The following is a 27,532-nucleotide window of genomic DNA, read 5'->3' on the forward strand; positions in this document are numbered from 1 at the left end:
ATATCTAAAAATCAAAACTTCATTTATAGATTAAAATAAGCGATCCAGGGCTCAAGGGTGAGCGTTTCATAACATACATCAGCACTGGTGTGCTGAAAAACAAAAAATACAAAGGAATCATGGGACACAAGAAACAAATGTCCAGGAACACACAATTAGAAAATACCCACAATGCACCCGTGCATATGTACAACCTTAAGTAGTCTTGTCTTTAAAACAGCCTGGAATACTAGCATACTACTAACTGAGCAGTATGTACTGAATGCTACACTCGGCAAGTAGAGTCCATTCAAAAAAAAAAAAAAAGGTTATTCCGCAAAGCACAGTTATATTTATTAAATTGCCTTGGAAAATTATGACAAAGCTGATATTTTAATCAATGATATATTGGTAAAGCTTTACAGTAATGTTTAATTTGTTAACATTAACAATACTTAAACAGCATTTATTAATCTTAGTTAATGTTAGGTTCAACATTTAGGCTATTAATACAAAGCATGAATTATTGTATTAATAATAATACAATAATTTTGATTCACTAACATTATCAAAGGTTAATACGTGCAGTAAAAATACATCGTTCATTGTTAGTTCATGGAAGTCAATGCATTAACTAATGTTAACAAATGAGACCTTACTGTAAAGTGTGATTTTAGAAACTTAAAATAGTTAATTATTGTATGTTTTTCATTTGATTATTTATTATTGTCATATTATACAAGACGCTTTTTAGTATCTTGATTGACTAAATCAATGATTTAATCACTAATAACGTACTTTTAGATATAAATAGGAACTGAAGTTTAATATCACATCAAATCAAGGTTCAAGACAAATCTAGGAGAAGCACTGCTCTAGTAGTAGTATGATAGTATGCTATTACAGCTGCACACTCACTGGCTGCCACCTGCTGGTCACACATGGAAACACATTCACTGCAAACAGAAAAACAACCATGACATGAGCATGTGGGTCTGAACTAGGAACATCTGTTTTTGTCTGTCACTGTCCTAATCACACACACACACGGTAAGGCCTTCGTAAGGCATTTATACCTTTCTGAAGGCAATATAGACAGTGTCGTCTTTTTATGTAAAACACGTGAATTCATTCCTGTGAAAGGGTCACCAGAGTGTTAAAACTCTTTATGTAACTAGATACGCCCAGAATAGAATATGATGAAATATATTGACTGGTACGTATGGAGGCTGTTGCTGTGCGCTTTCTAAACTGTTCTGAGTGGTTATGTTTGGGGTGCTTGAGAGGACAACCATGCAGTTACTAGGTTGTTGCGAGAGCATTGCCAGGCATTCTGGGTGACTCATAAGAGTCTTTATTATATTCAGGTCTCTGGATAAGGACCTTGTTACATGCTGAAGTTCAGTTCTTAGGGATATGGGTTTGTTCAAATCACTAACCCAAAGTATGAGCAATATTAATAGAGCCTTAGCAAACACCACTAATGAAAAGCAAATGAATCAAACAATTACGGAATAAAGATTCGCTGTAGTAACAGAGAGAGAGAGAGATTGAATCAGACCCAATCCGGTGAGACAGGAGTTGCCTGTTCTTCTGCACAGAATCCAAGCGTCTCTATGAAGGCTAGTTGGATTTGTCTGCGTCGTCCTCGCGGTGGCCCTCGGCCCCGTCGCGGGAGCTCCTGTCCTCTTTGGCCAGGTGTGCGTGAGACGCGAGGATGCTGGACAGAGACAGGAGGCCGGAGCTGGAGGTGACGGCGGGCAGGGTGGGCGGAGTCAAGCCCAGGGGCAGAGGGGTCATGGGTAACGCCAAACCCTGAAGCTGAGAGAGCTGGTGAACCTGAAGCTGCTGCTGCGTTTACACCAACAAACAAAGAAACAAACAAACAAACACCCGTCACATATCACCGTTGACTCGCATGTGCATTCTTCTGAAGTTTAATGACAAAGCCACATTACATTTAATTGCACATTTGCTGTTATGACAGACTATTTTGCAGAATAAATGTACTCGCATTACTTTGTATTAACAATGCTTACTGATAAGAATATAAAAAATTCAGTTTCACTTTTTCTGCCATTCATTTTGACACGGTTCTTGTTTTCCATTACTAAAACTGTTCATTGTCTATTTTAATGAATCATGCAAACATGAATCTATGATTCACTTGTGCCATCACTCAAAAAATATTCATGGAAATATTAATATACATATTTTATTAAAAAAAAAATGCCATCACTCAAAAAATATTCATGGAAAACTTTTTTTTTATAACACATTTTATAACTTCATGGATTATATATATATATATATATATATATATTTATTATATATATATATAAAACGAGAGGCTAAAAGTATATGATTTATTAGTTTTCTAGCAATAATCTGCAAGTCCTAAACAATAACATGAAGTTGAATGGTGTGAGGTTCCTACTCGAATAATAGAGTTCATCTCAGGAGGGGTGACCTGTTTGGCTCGATCAATCGCCCCCAGGACCTGCTGCTGGTGCTACACACACACACACACACACACACACACACACACAAACATGCATTTCTCTTCAGGTACAAAGCACAGCATACAAAAACCAACAAAAACCTCTTCTGTCCATAAAAGCATCTCATGACACAAACCAATGGCACATTAATGTCACTGATGAGGCTGTGTCATTATAGAGTGTGTCATAAATAAATCACACATTCTGACCTCTTGAGACAGGTAAGGCAACACCTGAGCACAGATTCCATTCAATCTCTTCACAATCTCTGCCTGCGGACAGAACACAAGCACATCTCAGGGGTTTACATCCATTCATAAGGCTGCTGATGTTGCAAAAAAACACATGAACAACACAGTCAGTCATGATACTGTATGCTGACCGACCATGTTTGATGAAGACGCTACTGTATCTAGGACTCTGCATATGTACAAACCATAAATGTAAGCCTGTGGTTTAAAGGAAACTGCAGATTTTGCAGTTTTGTCTAAAGGTTTACAAATCCTCCTGGCATATTTATTTATTTAATTTTTTTTTTTTTTAAATATTTAAAAATGCATTAACTTTTCCCCACATTTGATGCAAGATTTGTGCGGATTCTGACACAATATTCAGATTCTCACCTGTTTGTGCATTTCCATGTTGAGTCCGTATGACATCTCATAATACTGCAGTCAGAGAAACAGGAAAGAAACAGAAGATCAAAAATTCAGCTTTGAATTTTTCTTTTTTTTTTTTTTTTTAAATATACTCAAATAGAAAATAGCTATTTTAAATTGTACTAATATTTTTCCTGTATATTTACATTTTTAGCCACATATGACAGCCGCACATATAATGATTCACATTTTTGGACATATGGGAGAAAAAGATCTTAAAATCTCCAAAAACTCTCCTGAATCCACCCTGTGTGTGTCTCAAAGAGGTAATACAAACAAGCTAAAACAGCAGAGGACTAATGAATATAATCTTTAGATGACTAAAACTAAAGCAATTAAAACATCATTTGTTATTTATAATAAAGCTGAAATGAAGCTAAAATAACAAAACAAACATTGGATGAAAAACTTCAGCTAAACAAACATTACAATTATTGCCTTGAAGTGAACTAAGTTGAAGCACTAAAATGAACTGGAAGTAAAACTGAAAAACTGGAATTAAATGAAAACTAAAACCTAAAACTGCTTAAAGCTAAACAGTAATATTAAAAACTGAAATGACAAAAGCACATAAAATGACTAAAAATTTAACTAAAATGAAAATGAAATTATTACAACAATAAAATATGAACTCATATAAAATATTATTAAAATCTATAATAGTACATCAATAATACTAAAATAATGCTGGCACTTCAAGCAAAGTGATCTCTTCATGTGAAAGAAGACATCAATTTAACATCAGTTTCCTTGAAGCTTCAGAGCAGCTCAGCCTGACTGTGATTTGTGCTCATGGTTAGGAGCTTTGCTCTGGGCTAAAGCAGCAGATCACTCAGACACACATTCACATCGATCCGTCAGCAACACTCCCGTGCGCACATCATACAACTGATCAATGAGACGCTAGTGTATGAACTGCTGCAGACGCCCACAGGCTTACAGACAAAATCCAAAAGAGACATGTTTTACTCACCATTATGTAATGACGCTGCATTTCAGATTTCTCACTCGCCAGTTTATCACATTCCAACTTCAGACTGAAACACAGGAAGACAACATGAGATGCACTACTCGCGCTTCTTGTTAAATGTGCTTATATGTTGTGAATTACATGATGCGAATTACATGATGCATCTTTAAATAATGGAAGTGTGGAGATGTTCTCAAGGTTTAAATGACAGTCTGTGTATGACAGCTTCAATATTTACATTTCACCCTAAAACACACACACACACACACTTCATTGAGGTTGTCAGCTGCACTTCACCTCACTTTCTCTCTCTCGCTCTAGAAGCGGGAAAAAAGGCAGAAAGAATTTTGCAACATTCCATCACCATGACAACCAGTTTCCTGTCTGGACTGCCTCATAGAGGCTTGTGATTGGGCAGGCCACGTGTTGAGAAGTATGTAACCATAAAAGAATGTATGATTTATTTTCTTCATATAAAACTTTTTAATATTAAATAGTTACACGTACACTACCATTCAAAAGTTTGGGGTTGGCAAGATTTTTATTTTTTTATGTTTTTAAAAGAAGTCTCATGCTCACCAAGTCTGCATTTATTTGATCAAAAAAATAATAATAATAAAAAAAAAATATATATTTATATAAAAAAAAAAATTGTGAAATATTACAATTTGAAGGAACTGTTACATGTAATGTATTCCTGTGACGCGGAGCTGAATTTCTTAGCATCATTACTCCAGTCTTCAGTGTCACATGATCCTTCAGAAATCTTCCTAATATGCTGATTTGCTGCTCAAGAAACATTGCGTATCATTATTAATGTTGAAAACAGTTGAGCTGCTTCATATTTTAGTGAAAACCATGATAAATTTCTTTTAGGAATCCTTGATGAATAGAAAGTTCAAAAGAAGATAGTTCATTTGCAATAGAATCTTTTTGATCAATTTAATATATCCTTGCTAGATAAAAGTTAATTTCTTAAAGAAACTAAGAAAAGAATACAGTAGCATATACCTACAATTAAATACTATGAAAAGATGTTTATGCATTTAAATATTTATATTCTTTCTTTGCTGGGAAAACCTTTTTATGGCCAAATTTTGGATATAAAAATCTACAAATGCACTCTAGAATGAGAACGTCCCTCCCCCAACACCACCTGCCACGACTAATAGCAAGTAGTAAATCACAGTTCATGACGGTGATGTAAACTGAAGCCGACTGACTGGTTAAAATAAATGACTCATTTCTGAATCGACCCATCCCCACGCCCGAACATCAACACAGGAGAGAAAATTGCATGTGTCAGATCATTTTATGAGGTCTTTAATCACTAAAGCAATAATAATAACACCATTATGCAATCCCAAGAAGCTCCACAGAATAATCTCTCATTCATTAGCGTTACTTGTGGAAATACTCAGTGACATGGAGCTGTAAGGTGAAGCGGCCGTCAATTGTTTTTAAACGTACACCAGAGTTACGGCCCACTGACGTCTAAACGAATCTAAAGCGCCGCAGTGCAGTCCGATGGTGACGACAGATCTGAAGGACATCAACACGTTCTGCTGTTTATCCTTCTCCATTTCCCTCTTCCTTCCTCTGTCCGCGGTTTCTCTGATGTGTGACGGCCGGATGGCCTCCGTGATCGCTCTTATCTCTGGTGCTGACAGGAAGCATTTCCAGGAGGGGCTGCGTTCACACCATTTGAGCGTCCCGGAGAGGAATTCACACAGGCAGGGTGTTTTTAGGGTGTAGGAGAGAAACTGCCTGTGCTTCTCAAGGTCACGTAATAAATATAACGGTTAAACTAGTTTTGTGTGTATGAATGCTTTTGGTGTGCTGCTGCTTAATGTTTTTAAAGAGCAAGTCTCTTCAGCTCAAGGCTGCATTTATTTGATCAGAAATACAGCAAAAAGTAATATTTTGAAATATTACTACAGTTGAAAATATGCGTTTTCTATTTTTTTTTTAAGTGATATATTCCTGTGATCATTCCTCCAGTCTTCAGTGTCACATGATCCTTCAGAAATCATTCTAATATGCTGAACTGCTGCTCAAGAAACAGTTATTAATAATGTTGAATAGTGCTGTTTCATATTTTTGTGGAAACTGTGAGGAATCCTTGATGAATAATAAGTTAAAATAGAAAATAGAAATATTTTGAAACATTGTCTTTACAGACATTTTGATCAATTTAATGCATCTTTCCTGAATAAACATTAATTTCATTTAAAAAAAATCATGCTTTTGAAGCTTTTGAGTAGTATTTTGTGTGTATACCTGTGATATTGTGCCTGCAGGAACTGAAACTCGTCTTTGATGCGATCACAAGAGTCTGACGTGGTGAACTTGAGCGGCTGTGTCGACTGAGACGAAGCCTGAAAAACAAAGACAACAGATGAGAGATTTGATTCAACAAGACCTCTAAAATGTTCTGATGAACAATCTAGGCACTGGTTAGGAAGAAGTAGGTTAACACACTGAACCATAAAAGATATTTAGTTGGTAAGACTCTTCCTCTGTGGTTATCAAGCTAATTTTAGTCTTTACTGTTGCTAAAATAAAATGCATAAAATGTTTGACTCAATATTTGAACTTTGACCACAGAAAAAAAGCAAACCCCAGCCACGATGACAACAATCCTTTTGATCAGAGTTATAACAGCAACATTTCATAACTGCAAACAGGCTTAAACAATTTCTGCTGAACGCCAGAACAGAGCCAGGGATTGCATGTTTGAGGTCAGCTTGTCAGGTCAGGCTGAAAATAAATAGAAAAGAAGGGCCATTGGCTTTCACCTCCGACCTGCTTTACCAGAGGTCACTGGCTTGTGACCTTTAAGACCAGACAAACAGGAATAAACCATCACACATTAGAAAGAGAGAAACAGGATATGCAACTGTTCAGTGTGCTTCAGAGGCAAACAGCTGTTTGAAAGCAGACAGATATACATAGAAACTGCTGGATAAACATATCTGTGTGTGTGTGTGTTTACACACAACTGGCCCCCAGGGGAGGAACACAACAAAACATCTCAGGGGGGAATGCTTGCTTGCTTTACACACACACACACACACACACACACACTGAATACTCTCTGCAGAATAATTTGTCAGTGTGCATCTCTTGTGAAGTAATGTTCTTCACCCATTCACGAAAAACAGCTTCACTCATATTTCTTATTTTACAAAGCAAAAGTAAAGATTCAATATGATAAAAACACTATTTTCATTTCCAACATTAGTTCATCATCATTAACTGTATTATTATTATTATTATTATTCAGAAAAAAATATATGATTACATTTCATATAGTAATAATAATTTTCATTATGTAGATTTAAAATTATTATTAAACAGAAAAAAAAATTCAGATCTGGTTACTTAAATGATGCCAACTGTGAATATAAATGTCAAAACACAAACTCTAAACTAAAACGTTTTATATACATATATTTATATTACATTTAAATGAGAAAAATGCATACGGAAAAATGCTTTGGATAAAATGTCTAAGAAAATATAAATTCATGTAAGTGTAAAATGTAAACTAAATATTAGAGCTCTGTAAATGTTTCCAAACAGTCCTACTTCTATCCTTTTTTATGCTTTTCTTTGTGATTTTTATCCAGATGACTTAAATACATACATATATATCATACATACATGACGCTGGAACCCTGTTGTATAATAATATATAACAATTATCATTCTGAATAATAATAGTTTATATTTGTATTATCAAGTAGAATAAAATAAAGAAAAACAGTATTATATATCAATATATTAATGACCTGTGTACTTGGGTGCCTTATTGCAGAATTCAATGAATATGCATGTTTTTTTATTAACCATTTTATAATGTCTTCATAAGCAGAACTATCGGTTTCATGAAAAGGCATTGAACGTTTTAAACTGAAGCATTTTTCCCATCTCCTCCCTCACATACCATCCCTGCATGTCTCTCCTGCTGAAGATGATGTCTCTCCAGGGGCACGTGTGTGTGTGCGTTTTAGTAAATCCCTCTAGTCTCTTCCTGCTATTAGTAATCAGTCAGAGGAGGAGAAACAGCAGCCTCACCTTTGACCACTGAACACACGAGGCTGTTCCTCCTCCAGCATCCCTCTCAGTTACTGCACTTTACTGGCATGACACTAGGCACACTAAACCTCAGTCAGAACACCTTAAGCCAGGCACACGCTACAGGACAGAAGGTCGTTGTCCTGTGCATACTTAACCCCCTGGGGTCTGAGGGTGTTTTGGGGGCCTGGAGAAGATTTGACATGCCCTGACATTTGTGCTTTTTTCAGTTGCTTATAAACATATAAATGGCTAATAACACTGTAATCAGACTCACAGTTTTTACACTAATTTGCACAGAACAGTTCAAATAAGAAAAATGAGACGCTTTGTCTATTTTTCTTTGCTCGTGCTTCACAATGCCTTGCTTTCTTTTGCTTGCAGAAAATCTGCAGTAGCGTCTGCCACAAGTGTGCACACTGCAAGATCTGTGACTTGCAGACCAAAAAAAAAAACAATAAATGCTGACTAGCTGGAGCCTTGGTATTATCACAGCATTGTGAGTTTTACACAAGCAAGCATCACTCATATTCTGTTAAATGTACTCTAAGTCATAAAACACACACACAAATCTAAAAAAAACTAAGTAATAAAGAAATAAAGCAAAAAAATCTCTACAACAAAAACAAATAGAAATAAAAATTAATAAAACAAAGTCTGTAAAATAAAACAGAAATAAAAAAAGACTAGAATAGAAAATTACTTAAAACAAAGTCTCTAAATTAAAACAGAACTGGAATACAAAAATAAATAAAAAAAACTATAGAATGAAACAGATAATTTAAAATAAAAAATAAAAAGCCTCTATAATAAAAAAAAATAAAATAATTAAGCCTCTATATTTAAACAAATAAAAAAAATATATATTAATTAAAGCCTCTAGACTGAAACTGGAAAAAATAATAATAGAAACAAAAAGCATCTGAATATATATAAAAAAAAAAAAAAAAAAAAAAAAAGTAAGTAAAATAAAATATTTCTCTCCTCTGGCGGCTGATGGGGCCAAAGGCTCTGCTGTTGCCCCCTTTGTAATGCTAATGAGGGACTTTGGCCTGAGTGACCCAGACATCTGCTGCACACACACACACACAGCCCTCAGGCTCTTATCTGCTTTTTTTGTCTCCAAAATTGCGGCTGGTGTGTGTGCGTTGTAGCACAGGAAGTGAGATGCTTGGGGAGGGGAGCCGAGCACCGCAGATAAAAACTCACAATTACACTCAGGCTCATGCGTGCAAGCATATATATATAAATGTGTGTGTTTTCACAGTATGACTGATCTTTCAGCAGTTCATAAACACATTAGCAGCAGAGGTGGCGGCAGCGGTTGCACACACACAGTTAACAGCCAAACGTGTGCGTGTGTGATTATTTCAGAGATAATTAAAGCTTTTGTGCGTGTATGTGTGTGTGTGTGTCGGAGGGATTAACCTCTCTCTCTGTAGGGGGTGTTGTAGTGAGGGGGGGGTCTTGTTAATTCAGTTGTCCTTAATAATGTCTACCAGACCCTTGTCCACCCTCACAACACAATACACACACAATGAACACAGACTGCTGTGCGTGCATGTGTGTGTGTGTGCGTGCGTGTGTTTGTCTGAAAGAGAGAGTCTCATACTTATAGATTCAATTTTAAAAGAAAGTTTAGAGGTTTTGCTTGTAAACAAAAAAAACTCACTGCCACTGTATTACAAATACTGTATTACAGGCTAAAATGTTTGTTTAAATTAATTTACTTTTTTTATTATTAAATTGCAAAGGTAGTAAGTAAATAAATGAAATGTTCCAGATAGATTCATATTAAAATATATTTTAAAATTATATAAATATTAGTAATTCATCAAATAAAATATTTATTGTTTTCTATTTATTATTATCTATTAAAATAGATTGGTATAAATAAAATATTTGTAAAAATTATATAAATTTAGTAATTAATAAAATAAAGCAATTATTTATTATTTTCTTAATTTATTATTAATACTAAGTGATTTTTAAATGTTGACTAAGTAAAATATTAGCAGTATTTATTTTATTTAATAATAACAATTAATATTATTGCTAAATGAAAAATTATTATTATTATAATTATAAAGTCATACTGACAAATAATAATCACAAAATGTTTCAGCAATTTATGCAGTTACAATCAAGCAATGCAAACCCAGAACTTTTTATTTATTTATTTTTTTTTTCTTGAGTTGAGAACAGTGTCAATTACATCTCTAATGGCTCATTTATAACATTACAAGAACAAGCTGAAAGAACACAAATCACTCATGTCCAATTTCCCAGAAAACAACGACTGACCTACAATCAGCGTTTCTGAGAATCTCCTGATGAATCATCACACTAAGAATAACGGATATTCGAACAACCACGTAACGTTATATGGTTCTTTGGGTACTTCTAAAGTGCTTGATGATTCGTTATAGGTTCTTCAAATCAGTGTTTTGATTTCTGGATTCTTTAATGCACCAGTATGTAGATGATTTTCTAAAGCACTAGAGTATAAAAGGTTCTTTGTGGAAGTCCAGCAGCTTCTTTATGGCTCCAGACTGTAAAATCCTTGTAGTGTTTGCCAAGTCAAGCATCACTGTTGTTACCGCTCAAACTCAGGGCCAGAGACTTGAACAAACCCTTAACACTACTACACTTTTGCACATAACCACAGGTAAGCAGGAGCTAACTGGAACAATCATTTTTTAGATTTTATGAAAAAGGAAAAACTAATGTCCCTTGAAGACAAAATGTAAGACGGCTGCTGAATTCAGAGAAATGGAGTCTGGTTTTGTCCATTATCTCCACTGAGTTGAAGAGCTCAGAGAGAGAGGATGAGGATGATCAACAGTCTGACGAAGAGCTGCTTATGGTCACCAAACCCATCTGAAGCAGTAATCCCTACCCATAATCCACTGGGTCTGACTGATGACCACAAACAAGCCGAAAAGGACCAACAAATGGATTAGGAGTAATGGTTTCACAAGCAGTTCATTCAGAATGGCATGTTTTTCATTCTCGATCTTGACTGAGAGCACAAGCACTGCTGTTTGCAGCAAAATATCCTTCCCTTCCTGCTTCTGTGAGGGATTTGTCCCACAACAAGTTATTAAATCTATCGACCGAACGTCTGTTTTTAAGTAACTTCAGAGGTTTGATAAGTCAAACTGATCCTGAAGATCCGGAATTCCAGAGAACACAGTAAATCTTTGAGGCTGAGATTAAATGGAGCAGTCGGCTGTAACTCCTAATCCAAGATTTGGGATCCCGCAGTTAATCTCCGGCTGATTCCCACTTCTGCTGAAATCTCAGAGGTCTAAGATCAAAGTTTGGTCAGTGTACTTAAAAATTCATCAGCAGCAGTAAGACATGTCAAATTAATGACTGTAATGTGGTCATTATTCACTGTTGAGGTATTAATCTGACATTATATGAAAAAAGATAGAAGATATTATTTTAAGAATTTATTTTATTATTTATTTTTTATAATATATTATGAATATTGCATGTATATTATGATGCATCATGTACATTTATGTATGTTTAATCAATATTAAACAAATACATAGATAATCTCATATTATATATATATATATTATATATATATATATATATATATATATATATATATATATAAGTTTGTGTATATATAGTTTTTTTCAATATATAATATTAATATTTAGTTTAATATATATTAATTATATAACATTATAATATGTATAATACTAAGTAATATACAAATATAATATTTATTACAAATTACAAAAAATATTTTTAAATTGTTGAACTTTAAATGTAATAAATTATTAAGTATGTACTTGGCAATACATTATAGTATACTTATATTATTTGTAATATAATAAAAATAGATAAATAAAATTGATAAATAAATAAAGCAAATAAAAAATATTATAATGAGATCTTATTTAATAGTATTCTTGTTTGATCTTATTAGGACTATGTTTAAATTACGAAAAAAATTAATTGGCATTCAGATTCCTTTAAGATTTCTGGAAAGGTGCTGAGAATACACAACAATGCTTTGAACATGTTGTAGTTTTAAGTGTCATTCATAAAACTACATAAGGCATACTTCAAAATCAAATATGAAATATAGGAATCAGGAAATGTTTCAGGACATTTTTCCCAGACTCAAATTTGAGTTTCATGGGTTCATGTGTCAGATCGTCCCATTCACTTCTTCACACACATCCCAAGCTAGCTGAAAGACGGAATGTTCTCCCAAATCTACTCTCTGAATAGCAAAAATGCCTTGAGTAAAGAAACCCCCAAATCCACCCACTTGTCAGGTTTTCATTTAGTGTTCCCATGTTTTTGTGTTCAGATATGTCTGTGTGCCTGGGGGGGGGGGGGGGTTGTGGGGGGATTAAGGCTGGGGAATTAAGGCAAATAAAATAATAATGACTGGGGACTCATTATCACAAGGTGCCCACTGTGTGCACAGGAACAATTCATGGAAACTACACAATAATGCCTCTACAGGGAGGGAACCAGGCAACTGGTGTGCAAACAAACATCTCTGACTCTACCTGAACCAGAAACACTATCATTTAGACATGCTACCTGCAAACCTGACATCTGAATCATGAGATGAAGACCAAATATCTGAAATAAAGCTGCCAGAGAACAAGAAATAAACATAGTAAGAGGAAAATGCAATGCAAAATTAATTAATATACAAAGCCGTCTTCTAATATGTCTGAGGAGAACTTTGATGCAAATTTAGATGCAAGAATCTTGCATTAATTAACATTCCACTGGAATTAATGACACTGGATTGATAAATATTAGTAAATTGATGCATTCAGAGGCTCATTTTCACAATGCATTTAAACAAAATGCTTTATGTCCATCTTTCAGTAGTGGTGTTCACAAACAATGTTCATGCATTTCTACCAAAAACAAGATCCAGCTTTTGCATGCATACATATACATATATATTTGTATTGGGCAACTATTTTACTTTTTCATTTAAAAGTACTGCTATATGAAGAAAAGTGCAATAACATTTGGTTTGCAAACACTTTAAACAAATATGGTGCTTTTTTTCTACAGCAGTATTCCTTTACATAGTAGCAGTTTCGTGTAAATTTCGTGTAAATCTCAACATACAACATTAATGTAATCAAATTAAATATAAAACCAAAGCTATTTGCCACTACCAGGGCATTAAAGTTTTTATAGAAAATATTTTATAGTTTGTTATAGAAAAACAAGTTATGCTCAGAGTCCAGAGCCTGGAACATAACATTATAACAGGCAACTTCTGAGTTGAGAGACCTACATGATCCATCGCAGCAGAGTGTGGCGTGGGACAACACTTGATGGGCGAGTGCGGGTGGGTAGAGACATTACATTTATGCATTTAGCAGACGCTTTTTTCCAAAGCGACTTACAGTGCTTTCAGGCTATACATTTTTTACCAGTGTGTACACTCGTGTGTGTGTGTGGGGGGGGGGGATGCGGGAGAATAAGGGTGTACTCACACTAGGCAATCTTAACTGTGCCCGAACGCGTTTGACCCCCAAAGCCCGCCTGGTTTATTTGACTAGTGTGATCACTCCGTGGTTCGTTTAGCCGTCCCCGGCTCGGTTGGAAGAGGTGGGCCAGAGCACTGTTCTGTTATATACAGATCAGTGAGTGTGAGCGCTAACTGCACCAGAGCGCTGAACTTCTGATACGTGCAGCATGTTTGCGTGTACATTCCTAAGCGGCAAAAGTGATAGATCTGTAAAGCAGTGTATTGTGAGAGGGCCGTGTGTTACCACATCCCAAATTACTCAAAATAATAAACCACAAAGTTAACAAAAGGATGCACTCCACTGTGCTGAGCGAGAGAGCTTCTCTGCTGTCTTCATGTGCTATCGGAAACGTCCTATTTCCACTTATGAAGTCGTGATTATGAGCACGTTGCATTCTTTTCTGTTTAAAATAACAGGGAACAGTGGTTTGTGAATGTTGATACTTAGCCTAATTAATTAACTGATCAACATCCCACTCCTCCTGTGACCCATGGTTTGTCTGTATGTGTATAGAGTGCTAAAATGCTAACTCGCTATATTTTATATATATATAGGGTGTGATTTGCCAGAGGGGGATGGGGGGGATTCCCACCCCCCCTCTGGTCTATGCATCCCTGCCTCTGCTGAAATACTTTTATACCCGGTGGGGTTAAAAACATCCCACAAAGCCGCTCTGAATCAAATGATTCGTGATACGTGATCTGATTGGAGTGCTTAGAAACAGTGAATCATTTTGCATACACACACACACACACACACACAGTTAAATTGTATGTGTATATAGAGTGCCACTTGAAAGTTTGTGAACCCCTTGAAGAATCTGTGAAAATGTGAGTAATTTTAACAAAATAAGAGAGATCATACAAAACGCATGTCCTGAGTAAGATATTTTACAGACAAGATGTTTACATTTAGTCCACAAGACAAAAAAAATAGCTAAAATTATTAAAATAACCCCATTCAAAAGTTTGTGAACCCTTGGTTCTTAATACTATGTGTGGTTACCTGGATGATCCGCGACTGTTTTTTTTTTTTTTTTTGTGATGGTTGTGCATGAGTCCCTTGTTTGTTCTGAAGTTAAACGGAGCACTGTTCTTCAGAAAAATCCTCCAGGTCCTGCAAATTCTTCAGCTTTTCAGGATCTTTTGCATATTTGAACCCTTTCCAGCAGCGACTGTATGATTTTGAGATACATCTTTTCACACTGAGGACAATTGAGGGACATTTTCACAGATTCTGCAAGGGGTTTCAAGTGGCACTGTGTGTGTGTAATTAATATAATATAATATAATATAATATAATATATATATATATATATATATATATTCGGGATGGGGGAAGAATACCGATATGTATCGATACGCGGTCATGCGCGTGCACGATGCGAGTGCATCGGTAGAGCAGCAGAGGATGAATGAAATTTTGGAAGCAAATCGAGATGCATCGGTTTTTGCGTGACGCATCGGTTTTTCCGAGATACAGCTTATCCTTTTAATACAGAATGTATTTCTTTATTTATTAACAAGTGTTGTCAACCTGTTTTTTGCGAATAATTTAATCGACCTACATAAAGTAGGCCTAAAGCAACGGGACTTGCGGACGTGTGTACTGCACACTACAACTCAATGTATCAGCTGCGCGAATGAAGCCAGTGATGCGCCCAAAGTTGTCAGAAAGCGCGAGGAGTAAGCAAAAGAAACATGTCGGACGCCGAGATAATTTATCCTCCACTGAATTTTAAATCTAAAGTTTGGGAACACTATGGATTTTACAAGAAAGACGGACGACTTGACAAGATAGATGCAATTTGTAAAATGTGCCGCGCATCTGTAAAAAAAAAAAAAAAACGGGCAGTACGACTAATCTGATATCTCACTTGAAGCGGCGCCACGGTGTTGTTGTGGAAGCGTCTGCCAGTTGCCCCAGCATCCCCTGCCTCTAAATCTTTGTAAAACTTATTTTCATAGTTGAAAAGTGAAATCACAATTCTTGTTGTGCAATGGTAAGCCTTCTTTCTGTTGAAAGAGTGCAAAGATTTTTTTTAGTATATATTGCACTTATACGTTCTGTTTATCTTGGAAATACTTAAATAATATGTGCCATGCCATGTGTTCTAAAATGGCCCTCTACTGTAAACCGTCACTCGGGCTCTGAGAGAAAAGCCAGTTTGTAAAAAAGTACTGGTTTTACTTGGTTAATAAATAATCAAACTAATTCAATGGCACCGCATCCTCTTTCACATAACCACATAAACTTGATCTAATTAGCTAGTGCTGAATTATCGCATCGTATCGTGATATGGGTGTGAATCGTATTTGTATTGCATCGCAAAATGCCACACATGTATCGTTAATATATCGGATCGGATACTTTGTATCGAGATGCGTATCGGATCGGCATTATACCTTAGATGCCCAACCCTAATATATATATATATATATATATTTATTGCAATCTATATATCTATATCTATATATATATATATATATATATTATATATACACACACCCCCTCAATAACAAATTGTATACAATGACCAATTGTTATTATCAGTTACTATTTGACTGGTTCAACAGAAACAGGACAGTACTAAATAAAAAATAACATGCATTTTGTATGATCCCTCTTATTTTGTTAAAATGACATTTTCACAGATTCTGCAAGGGGTTTCAAGTGGCACTGTGTGTGTGTAGTTTTTATAGTATGATATATTTTTTTTTAATTTAATTTTATATTATATATATATAGATATATATATATATATTATATATATATATATTGAGCAATATATATATATATATATATATATATATATATACACACACCCCATCAATAACAAATTGTATACAATGACCAATTGTTATTATCAGTTACTATTTGACTGGTTCAACAGAAAAGCCTAGAATGACCCCTTTCAAAAATAATTACCGCCCATACTGTGGCAGTAATAATGGGACCGTGGTACAAATCATAATTTCATGAGACTGGATCATTAGCATATTTAAATAGCATGGTATTTACATGTAAAGCCAGCATATTTTAAACAAAAGCATGAATTTCATACATAAGGGTAAATGCCATCTGATACCATCACTGTACCGTGGTGCTGCCAAAGTACATTTTTGTAAGGGGATATATCTAAAAACAATGGTATTGTATTGCCATGGCACGTTTTACCATTGTACCATTTCCAGAAACATGGTATTACCATGGTATTTGTCAAAAATCATGATTTTATGAGGGTTCATGTCCAAAAAAAACATTATAGATATAAATAAAATGGTACTTTTGCGTTGGTATCATCCGTAAAATACATCAAGTGATACAATGTCCTCAACAATAAGCACGAATGAAGGAAAACGAGACACTTACCGAGTGCCTGGCTTGTGGAAACATCATATCAGCCTGTTTTTGTGCTTTATTCTCTCTCTGAAGATGAAATGAAAAGGCTTTGGATGGATGTTCGGCCTCGATTTGGTCTAAACGGATGAGTTTGAAGGCAGAAAGGGCTTTAGTCTGCTCTCCTGAACAGATTTCCTCGCTGTGATCTCCAGTTTTCCTGGATTTTGTTCAGCTTTACAAACCTACATCAACTTCAGACAGCTCTGCTCTTGGAATAACACAAACAACAGGCTATATTTACTACAGTATGTGACATTGCGGTTTCACAAGAGACGAATGAATCTTCTGTTGAAACGGGCCTATAAATCCACAGCCAGGCTGATCATACTTGTCCAGTTTCCGAATACAAGCTAACCTGGCTAAAGCTAATAAACAAGTTTATACTGCAGGAAATGAGCCAAATGCGTTTGAAAATGAGAAAAAACCGTCTAAATCTGGTCGTGTGTTCTCTAGGCTTGCGTCTGTCCGGTTTAAGGCGGTGAAAGAGCAGTCTGTGCTTGGAAAATCATGCCTCTTCCGCCGCTTCAGGACTCTTATGGACGCACTCGTGTGAAGCAAGACGCCAAATTACGGATTCTACTACGGGGAAGGCTCTCCTCATGAATATTAATTACGCCGTGTGCGCGTTGCCTTAGCAACCTTCCGGGAGCGTATATTTACATAATTTAATTAATATTCAATAGCTTGCTCCTGGCTCTTTAATGCTAAATATTAAATCCGTTGTTTTTTATTTGTAATTTTTTATTTATTTTATATTTGTTTTATTTTGTGTATATTTCTGACACCTACTCAACATTTCAAAATAAATTTGTTTTACAGTATATGTAGGTAAAATTATACTATTACTAATTAATATCATTATTACTATTTATTTTAGGACGGTATATTTGGTTTGTATTCATTAATTAACTTTTTTCTATATCTAGAGTTAAGTAAGTTTATAATAAGTCCGGTTTGCAATGCAGCCAATCCGATAGGCGTACCGGGCGAACGCCACGTTGCGTCATTAATATTCATGAGACGATCCTTTATCGTAGTAGGATCCGTACTTTGGTACATCCGCATGGGGGATTTAAGGTTGCGCTCAGGAGGCCCATTTTAAGATGTCAAATGGATGAAACGACAGTAGCCGGAAGTGGAAGGTGTTGGGATTACGCTGCTTTTGTTCCTGCTAAGTGTACAGCGACACCAATCTGCAATGATAGCAACTGCACCCATGGGAGCATTTCCACTGTATTGAACATGTTATTTATTAATACCTCTATTAGAGGAGATATCACAGGTTTATGTTGAAGACGACATCCTTGGACTAATATAATATATATAATATAAGTTTGTAAGATTTAGGTATTTTAGATATTTTTCTGTATGCGATTTCTCTGAAAAAAAAACAAAAAACAAAAAAAAAAAAAAAAACATTTGGCAAACAATTTAAGATAAAGGGCATGAGAGACTTGATGTGCTGAAATTATAATGCAGATAAATCTTTTTAAAAGCAGGTTTTTAACACCAGCATTTCAGGCACTGCAAAGACAACAAGTTACAAGACCATCAGCAAGTATAGGAACAAATTTATTTAAATTTAAAACAGATACTTTATAATTTTTTTTTTTTTTTTAGAAGGCGGTTATGAAAATCATTTCCATGTTTGAATGAGGTTCAGGCAACAGTGGTTGAAATGAAACAAATACAAATAAAAACAACAATAAAATATGGCGAGAATGTTGTAAAATTAATTTCCACTATGTTTTCTCGTCTTGATGATTTCGATGTTTGTCTGAGCCCACAACTCCCACCTGGACAAAGAGCACATGCTTTAATAATTACAATTCCTTAAAAAAAAAGAAAAGAAAAGAGAAAAACAGCAGTTTATCTTCTAACTTAAATACAAAGTAAATCCATTTACTCTCTTCTTTAGTGTTTTACTCATTTTTAAAAGTGGACCATGTCTAATTTCACAGTCCGCATGTGATTCGGACAACAATTGGCACTTGTTACGAGTCGGTCTCAGAGAAGGGGATTGGCACGCACAATATTATACAACATTTACATTTGGTATAATTACAAAATAAAAGGGTACAAAGAAGCAGAAAAATAATGAGTGAGAAAACCCAAATAAAATGTACATGATCAAGTGGTCCTGGAAATAACAGCTTTCAGGCAATGCATTACAATGAAAGAACGGGATGAAAAGCAGAAATCAGATTTTAGTGACTCTTTCATTGGGTCTGGACGTCAACCATTCGGCCGTCCACCACACAGATGCACCTAACCGTACCAGTAAACATGCTTTCATGGAAATAACAATCATCTTGCTCTGTTGTCTGCAACGGGCCAGCAAATCTGACTACATGTCAATAAGCTTATGTGTTCACTGCATCTCACTAAGAGAGTTTTACAAGTGCTCAAATGCAAAGAGTCATTGAACTGAATCACAACCATCATGAGAACTCAGACACAGAACTCAAGAGGCAAGCGACCTTATGTTATGCACACTAGAGAAAGATAGGAATGTGTACAATTTTTTTTTTCAAGCCAGATAAGTCAAAAGTGAATACAGTGCAATTGGCTGCCACAAAAGCAACATCCACAGCCAATCTTCCTTAATTCAGGAGTAATAACTTTCGGTATAATGGCACAGACACTTGAAGGGAACTCTAGCGCCCTCTTGAGTACTGAGGATTATCAACAAGACAGGTTTCCAATGCTTTGCTCAAGCATTTATGCATTTGTATATGGTATTTTCTAGCCTAAATTATATCTAAACTGTTACCCAGAACAGCCAAAGCCTTCATAACTGATATGTCTATTCACTTGTCCGCTACAGAACTCAAACAAAAGCAGTGGGACAGACACTTTCCACGTACCACTTGGAACCCGGGACCTGTTAGGAAGATTGTTTTGGCCTGAGAAAGGTGTTGTTTTTGCCGTGTTTACATGCGGGTTATTGGCAAGATCTAATAAATGGACAAAGTTTGGCCTCCAAACCTCACTGACTGTGCCCTACGGACTAAAAAGTGTGCTTGTCACGTGACTACCGATCCTAAAATGCCTGAAAACATCTCACGGCTCACAGAGGTAGAGGTTTTTGAGGGAACGTCGAATACGAGATATCTGGGACTGGCACATTTATAGATATGTGTAGCTGGAATGGTCGGCCTGCAGCTCGAAGCGTTTGCATGGAAAAACCAAAAAGTGCATTAAGAACAATCAAGCTGTGCCGAATAACGCCCCCTTTGTTTTTTCTTGATAAGAAAACTGTTCTCATAGTGAGCAGACCTCAACTCGAAAGTCGCAGTAAACTAAGATCCATTTGAACACTTTAGAATAGGACGTACATCCAAATAATGGTATTTCAGTTTGCTTCGTTTCATCAGTTTCTTCAAATCTAACTCACTACGAAGAGCGAAGAAAACACTGCAGGATTTACAAAATGGTGTGACATTTCCAAACCCCACTTAAACACTGAATTACACGGGTTCAGTTTACAAATAACACGTCAGGTTTTATATCTATCAAGAAAACGTTTGGGAGTTTGTTTTTCTAGTAGAGCGTCTGATGACCGTGGCATGTGATTAACTCAGATGCATGGCAGCAAAAGTGATAAAATGATGAATAATGCATGAGTGTTTGGTGATTGGTTTCTGCAAGTACTGAATCGCACTTTGAACTGTGACCAATCATTTCTGGTTTTCATGTGGCGTGTTTTTCGTAGCCCTTGATGAAAATGAATGAAACGTCACCTGTATAAAATAGAACACTTTTTTTCTATCTGTGCATCACATACACAGTGAAGGAAACAAGCTGTGAATTTATAAAGAAATCAAAATGAAATCAGAATCGAAAGAAAAAGTCACTACTTGCAAGCGTTGACCAAATAGATCTTCAATCACATAAAAAGCTGTCTATTTTCATATGGTACATTTCCTATGTTTGTTTTTAAGCACTTCACCTAAACATTACTTGGAAATTTAACAATAAAAAAAAAAAAAAATTCTGTAGGAAAGTGAAAAGTGTGGTTAGGGAAAATATTTATAGTATAATATATTCTGTGTTTTGGGGAAGAAAAAAAAAGAAGAAAAAAAAAAGGGCTGATCATTTTATCCATAACGGAGGTTTATACAGCAGTACAGACACCAGTCTCCTATTTCTGTCTCATAACATGGGAGTGCTTCAAATAGGAAAGAGGAAACAATAGCATTCAAATTATCAACAACTTCAGATCTGGTCCATAAATTATATAAATAAAACGTTCTTGAATTAATTTTTTCCTTTGCTTAAAAATCATGTTTTTATTTTGTATTCTATATAAAATTCACACAGTGGAGGAGGCTGCTTCCCTATCCGTCTCCGAAGTTTCCAAACGCTTTCCAAAGTCTGCTCTAGACTACTGCTCATCACGTCCGTCCTCCACACGTTACCGTCAGGTACAGCTATGTGTATATCATTTGACGTATTCATAGTGACCAAAAAAGAAAAATCAAAAATTAAAACAAAGAATCACAGTATCAATAATATTGTAATTCATAAGAAAACCAACAGAACCGTACACAACTGCAATAAAGTGTTTTTTTTTTCTTTTTTGCCAAAGATAGTGTACCACAGACGTTTTGTACATAAGCAATAATGTGTATACGTATTTACAAATATAAATATACACAATCAATTCACTTCAGCGCATAAATGCTTTCCTGTCCCCCTGACCCCGTCCTCCCACGACCCTCCCCCGGACCTCGTGCGAAATTCTTGAAATTGTCGACCGAAGAAGTTACATTATGACAGTTAAAAAACTGCGTAAACAAATAATGGATTGTGTGCATCCGTGCCGCTAGACGACGACGATACCCGGATTGTGAATTAAACTATCTGTTCATGAGTGGAAAAAGATAATTGCGCACTCTGAAACTACTTTTTTATATTGCGAAATTAAAACGAAACCAGGAAGGAGGATAAAACATAACCATTGGGGAAGGAAGCAATGCAATCATTTTCAATGTTAAATGTGGAAATCTGCAGAACAATACCTATTGTAAATGTGTAATTTTGCGCACATTTAAAAATCCTTAACGTTGTCTCTTACCCATCAATAATTCGACTGCTGTTATAATTTACTTTATATTCGATAGCAGTAGAAGTAGCTATAGTTACTTATCATTAAAAAGTTTTTAAAATGATCATCTCAGCAATATACACAGATTTAATTAGTTTCATCTCTCCCTTGCGTGCTTTGTATCGTTTTGCTTATATAGGCATTCTTACACTATTTTCGTTCATTATCATTTTTTTTTTTTTCGTCTTTTTTTTTTTTTTTTTGCATTTGCGATGCTCTCACATGAAGTTTACATTCATTGATGCGAGTTGAAGACTAGCCTCGTCGAGAGAATCATCTCTGCGAGTGAAAGGTTCTCCACACCATCAGTGAAACCCACTGGATTTTAGAATCCGCCAGAATCCTCGGAATTCTAGAAGGATCCTTTTCTGAACTTCCGGCACCACAGCACTAGTCCATGTACAAGTATGTAAATATGTTGTGACTTTTTTTTGTCTTTTTGCAGGGCTGTGAAAACCACATTTTTCCATTCATCCAGGCAGAATTCCAGAGAAACGCTCGGAGCAGATGACGTGATTGGAGCGAGGACCCTTACAGGAAAGGGGAAGGAACATCACTTCCAGTTTTTCAGGCCAGCGTATCACAGATCATTCTCATCGTAGCTCCGCCAATACAACATTTCCATGAAATATGTGAACGTTGGAGTGGCGAGTCAGAGTCTAACGCCCTTTGTCAAATCCGAGCCACTTTATTTTGGTGGTCAAATTTGATAAAAGGGAAAGAGGCCTTTGACGTGAGCTGCCGGGGATGAGCGGACAGACTTTGGCAAACAAATAAAAAACAAACGATGAGCAGGACACGTCCGTAATGATTTCGCTGGACAGAAAGAGAAAAACTCTGGAAGCTGGGAAAGAGAAATCAAAAGAACCATGTTTCTGAAAGTGTACATGATGCATGTGTGTGTATGTGTGTGTGTGTGTGTGTATGTGTGTGTGTGGACGTAGGTGTGTGCACGCTCTGTGGGTGCCTGTTCCATGCTGATTCATGTGTCAGACTCGTCGCACGTCTCACACCAGGTTGTATTCCTTCAGGTTTAGCTGCAGGATGGTGTCTTTCACCGCCGCGAACACGAAGCGGATGTTCTCCGTGTCAGTGGCACAGGTGAAATGCGAGTAGATGATCTTGTCGCTGTCAGGGTTCAGATCCACAAACATCTTTAGGATGAACTCCCGTGCGGCCTGGGCATCCCTTTGGGGCCCTACAAAACAATGTGTAAATGGGCTTTAAACACTTTAGAAGTCCTGAAAAAGTTCATCTTTCCTATTGATTTGCTCCCCACGAATCAAACCAACCAGCTCCAACATGAATCACATGTAATTTGTAAATTCATTGAGAAATTTCTCACTTAAGACATACTTGTTTTCAAAACGGGGCTTGTAAGATTTTTTTAAATATTTCTGAAAGAAGTCTTTTCTGCTCACCAAAGCTGCATTTACTGGATCAAAAATACAGTAAAAACAGTAATATTGTGAAATATTATTACAATTTAAAACAACTGTTTTCTATTTGAATATATTTTATAATGTGATTTATTCCTGTGATGCAAAGCTGAATTTTCAGCATCATTACTCCAGTCTTCAGTGTCACATGATCCTTCAAAATCTTTTTTTGAGGATTCTTTGATGAATCGAAATAATTGATTTGAAATAAAAATCTTTAGACATTATAAATGTCTTCACTGTCACTTTTGTAATGCATTCTTAATGCAAGAATTAATTTACTACCCAAAACTTTTGAAGAGTGATGTATAGATTATAAATGTAAATTTCCACAACCTTTTGTTGATTTAGAGATTCTAAACAACATTTTCACTGCTGTTTTGCTCTACAGTGTTCTTTCAAACATGTCACGGAAAAGCTAATGATATCAGTAGCTAATAAAACACATGCATACATTGGTACTGTTTGCATTAAACCAGTGTACACAAAAATCACTGTACAACAAAAAAAAAACAACAACAACAACAACAACAACAACAACATACCATCGAACTCTGGGAAATAGTCGACCAGGTGGGAGTAGGAGATCTTCTCCTCCAGCAGGTCCTTCTTGTTGAGGAAGAGGATGACAGAAGAGTTTTGGAACCATGGATATGTGATTATCGTCCTGAACAGAGCCTTACTCTCCTCCATACGATTCTGAACACAGACACAAAGAGTGGATCGCCTTATATGTCAAAACGCACAGTGAAACTCACCAAACAACTAGCATTTATGAAAGATGTAGAAATGTTTACATTGTTGGTCTTCAAACAGCAGCTTTCTATAGTTTTTTTTATTTCTTATGCATTTTTTATTATTATCTTGAAAACCTCTTTATGTAAAGCACTTTCAATTACCATGGTGTATGAATGGTGCTATATAACTAAACTTGCTTTGCATAGAAACAGTATGTGAAATAGTGTAAGGATGGAGTGCAGTGTAAAGATAAACACGTCTATAATAAATGAGTCGCTCACCTCGTTGTCTGATTCCACCAGAACCTGATCGTACTCGCTCAGAGCCACCAGGAACATGATGGACGTCACATTCTCAAAACAGTGGATCCACTTCCTGCGTTCTGACCTCTGACCCCCTACATCAACCATCCTGAAAGACAAAGAGCAAGCGTTTGCATTATTGATTTGTTACTGACATTATATCCATTAATAATTCATGCTTATACTGTGCACAGTATGCAAATCCTCTGTATGAATGGAGCACTGTGTCCCATAATGCAAAGACCTTACAGTTTCAAGTGTGCTGAATGCAAACACTTGAACTCCTATTTGACACACTATTATGTGCCAGTTAAGAGATTTTAAAGCATATTTGGATTAAAATGATTTGGATTAAAATACAATATATTGAGGTCATGTGGCAGCAACATAGTATAGTACTGTTTTTTTTTACCATTGCATAATGCATACTTCTTTACATATTTAAAAAAGACAATATACGGTATATGCATACAGCATATAATTCATAAGCATTTAATTCTGAACAAAATCTATCATTTTATGCATACTGTATATTATAAAAAAAAAAAAAAAAAAAAAAAAAAAAAAAAAAAAATCACACGCCAATAATTATTTTTGCAAATGAACTCTATATATATTACATGTTAAATCCAGCCAGTCCAGGAATCATCCTGCGAATAATTTTTTAAAATGCAATTTGACGCAAATAAAAAATAATAAAAAATAATAAAAAAAATATTGGTGGTTTTTTGATTTTTTGTATTGTTGGTTTTTTAATATTATTAAAAGCATGATGCAACAACATAGTATAGAACTGTTTATTTACCATTGCATAAAGCATACTTTTTCCGTTTTACATGCCACTTAAAAAAACAGTAGGCAATAAACTGTATTTCAAACAATGTAATATGCATACAATGTAGTACGCAGTATGCAAGCATTTAATTTTGAACCAATATTGGTTGCTATTTGAACCAGAAAGTATTATGCAAACGTTTTTATGTAAACATCTGTCAGTTCAATCACATAATGAGTCAATAAAGATAAATATTGTGGAAATATTTGCACACTACACACAACATGCATACTGCATTAAGAGTAAAAGTAGTATTTTAGCATTCTTTTCCGAACATACTCGCAGCCCTAGATTTCAGAAACATGGTAAATGTGTGCAGCCAGAGCTGGCGCTGTTTATCCAGCACTGATTTCAGGATTTCTACAGCGCCCCCTAGTGGAGTCCGAGCTCCAGTCCTGAGCCAGCAGTTCACAGAGGGGCCTTTGATAAATGAAGCCCTCTAGGATTGGCTGCCCAAAATAAAGCTCCTTCAGATAGAAGCGTCCTCATTTCCTTCAGCCAGGGGCTCAGTGACCTACTTCTGAACATGCACACGCTCTTTAGTGTAGGACGAGTCTCCACGTTCACTCCACACTTAGCGAACTTTGGCAAGAGGACAGACAGAGAGAGAGAGAGAGAGGGGCCGTGCATGCTCACTTTTACTCTTCCGGGAAGCTCGACGCGAGGTGCGTGAGGGTTTAAGACAGTTTTACAGAGATTAACAACCACAGAGCTGATGGTAATCATTTATGGAGTCAATATGGCAGAGAGGGCAGAAATAATCTCGTGTGTTTTCATGAATTTTCATTTCACACACTCAAACACACACAAAATGTAAATGTAAATTTCATCAGTGTCTCTTCATAAGCATGTTTTAAATGTGTAGCCCCACTGGATATGATAAAATGAAATGTCCATAAATGTGAGCAACAGAAATTTTGTCATGAAACTTTAAACACTTTTTTTTGTCTACATAGGCCACGCCCCTGGGTCATTAATATTAATTACAATATACATTAACAAATATTAATTTAACATGCTTTTATCTAAAGATAATATCTAACAAATGACAAGTACAACAAAGTAATTCATCCTAAGCAGGCAATAACATGCAAAGTGCTACCAATAAAATGTTTCAAACATCATCTAGAATTTAGATTAGCTAAAAGGAAAAAGTCAGTGAATGCTAACCATGGTGGGACTTGTGCATTGGTTTAACCACAGCGAGGCTTCTGCTTGGAGTCATTTAAACCACAACCATGAAAAATAAACCTCTTTAAAATATAATCAACATCTTTTAATAAGCAAGGGGTTTGTTTTTTTTGAATTAATTAAGTTTTAAGAGAATTTTTATTTTTATCAAGCAAAGATGCATAAAATTGATCAAAACTTACAGTAAAAACATGTGCAATGTTACAAAAGATTTCTTTCAAATAAATGCTGTTCTTTCGAATGTTCTATTCATCAAAGTATACTGTTAAATAAAAAAAAAAAAAAACGTTTCAAGTTATACATAGTGCAACTGTTTTCAACACTGATAATATTAAAAAATGTTTCCTGAGTATCAAATTCACATATTAGAATGATTTCTGAAGGATCATGTGACACTGAAGACTGGAGAAATGATTCTGAAAATTCAGCTTTGCATCAATTAAATCACATTATTAAAATACACCCAAATAGAAAACACTTGTTTTAATTTGTAATATTTTACAATGTTACAGTTTTTATTGTATTTTTTATCAAATAAATGCAGCCTGGGTGAGCATTTCAGGGTTTCCCATACACTGATTTATGATATCAACACTGTCCGCCACAAACAGATTTTCCAAAAGGGTTTGACTTCGTTGAATAAACATGAGCACTGCACTTTCAAAATCAAAACGCGGCATGGGTGTTTTTATATAAAAGTATCTTTTTTTTGAAGGGAACCGACTGTCTTCAGAAAAGTTTTGATGTCATTTTCATTTCATCTTTCCTATAATTCCTGATAAAGTAGCA

At 35.6% G+C, this 27,532-nt stretch overlaps 2 protein-coding genes across 3 annotated transcripts in view; both read right to left on the reverse strand.

Moving 5' to 3' along the window:
* The window catches only part of chico, an 18,299-nt gene extending 599 nt beyond the window's left edge, over nucleotides 1-17,700 (reverse strand). The window contains exons 1-7 of one of the 2 annotated variants that reach the window (XM_042719057.1): nucleotides 17,099-17,700; nucleotides 6,390-6,487; nucleotides 4,113-4,176; nucleotides 3,104-3,148; nucleotides 2,690-2,752; nucleotides 2,417-2,491; nucleotides 1-1,830 (exon numbers count right to left, since the gene is read on the reverse strand). The exon at nucleotides 1-1,830 is cut by the window's left edge and continues 599 nt beyond it. In XM_042719057.1, coding sequence (XP_042574991.1) covers nucleotides 1,603-1,830; nucleotides 2,417-2,491; nucleotides 2,690-2,752; nucleotides 3,104-3,148; nucleotides 4,113-4,176; nucleotides 6,390-6,487; nucleotides 17,099-17,125 — 600 coding nt within the window. In that variant the 5' untranslated portion in view covers nucleotides 17,126-17,700 and the 3' untranslated portion in view covers nucleotides 1-1,602. The remainder of the gene's footprint in view (nucleotides 1,831-2,416; nucleotides 2,492-2,689; nucleotides 2,753-3,103; nucleotides 3,149-4,112; nucleotides 4,177-6,389; nucleotides 6,488-17,098) is intronic. The other variant, XM_042719058.1, reaches the window with a different exon arrangement.
* Nucleotides 17,701-18,679: 979 nt separating this feature from the next.
* Nucleotides 18,680-27,532, reverse strand: part of gna11b (guanine nucleotide binding protein (G protein), alpha 11b (Gq class)) — a 35,892-nt gene continuing 27,039 nt past the window's right edge. Inside the window, exons 5-7 of the mRNA XM_042719056.1 lie at nucleotides 24,697-24,826; nucleotides 24,223-24,376; nucleotides 18,680-23,436 (exon numbers count right to left, since the gene is read on the reverse strand). Coding sequence (XP_042574990.1) covers nucleotides 23,246-23,436; nucleotides 24,223-24,376; nucleotides 24,697-24,826 — 475 coding nt within the window. The 3' untranslated portion in view covers nucleotides 18,680-23,245. The remainder of the gene's footprint in view (nucleotides 23,437-24,222; nucleotides 24,377-24,696; nucleotides 24,827-27,532) is intronic.

Source organism: Cyprinus carpio, chromosome B2 (genome assembly GCF_018340385.1).
Source record: "Cyprinus carpio isolate SPL01 chromosome B2, ASM1834038v1, whole genome shotgun sequence".
NCBI classification, from domain to species: domain Eukaryota; kingdom Metazoa; phylum Chordata; class Actinopteri; order Cypriniformes; family Cyprinidae; genus Cyprinus; species Cyprinus carpio.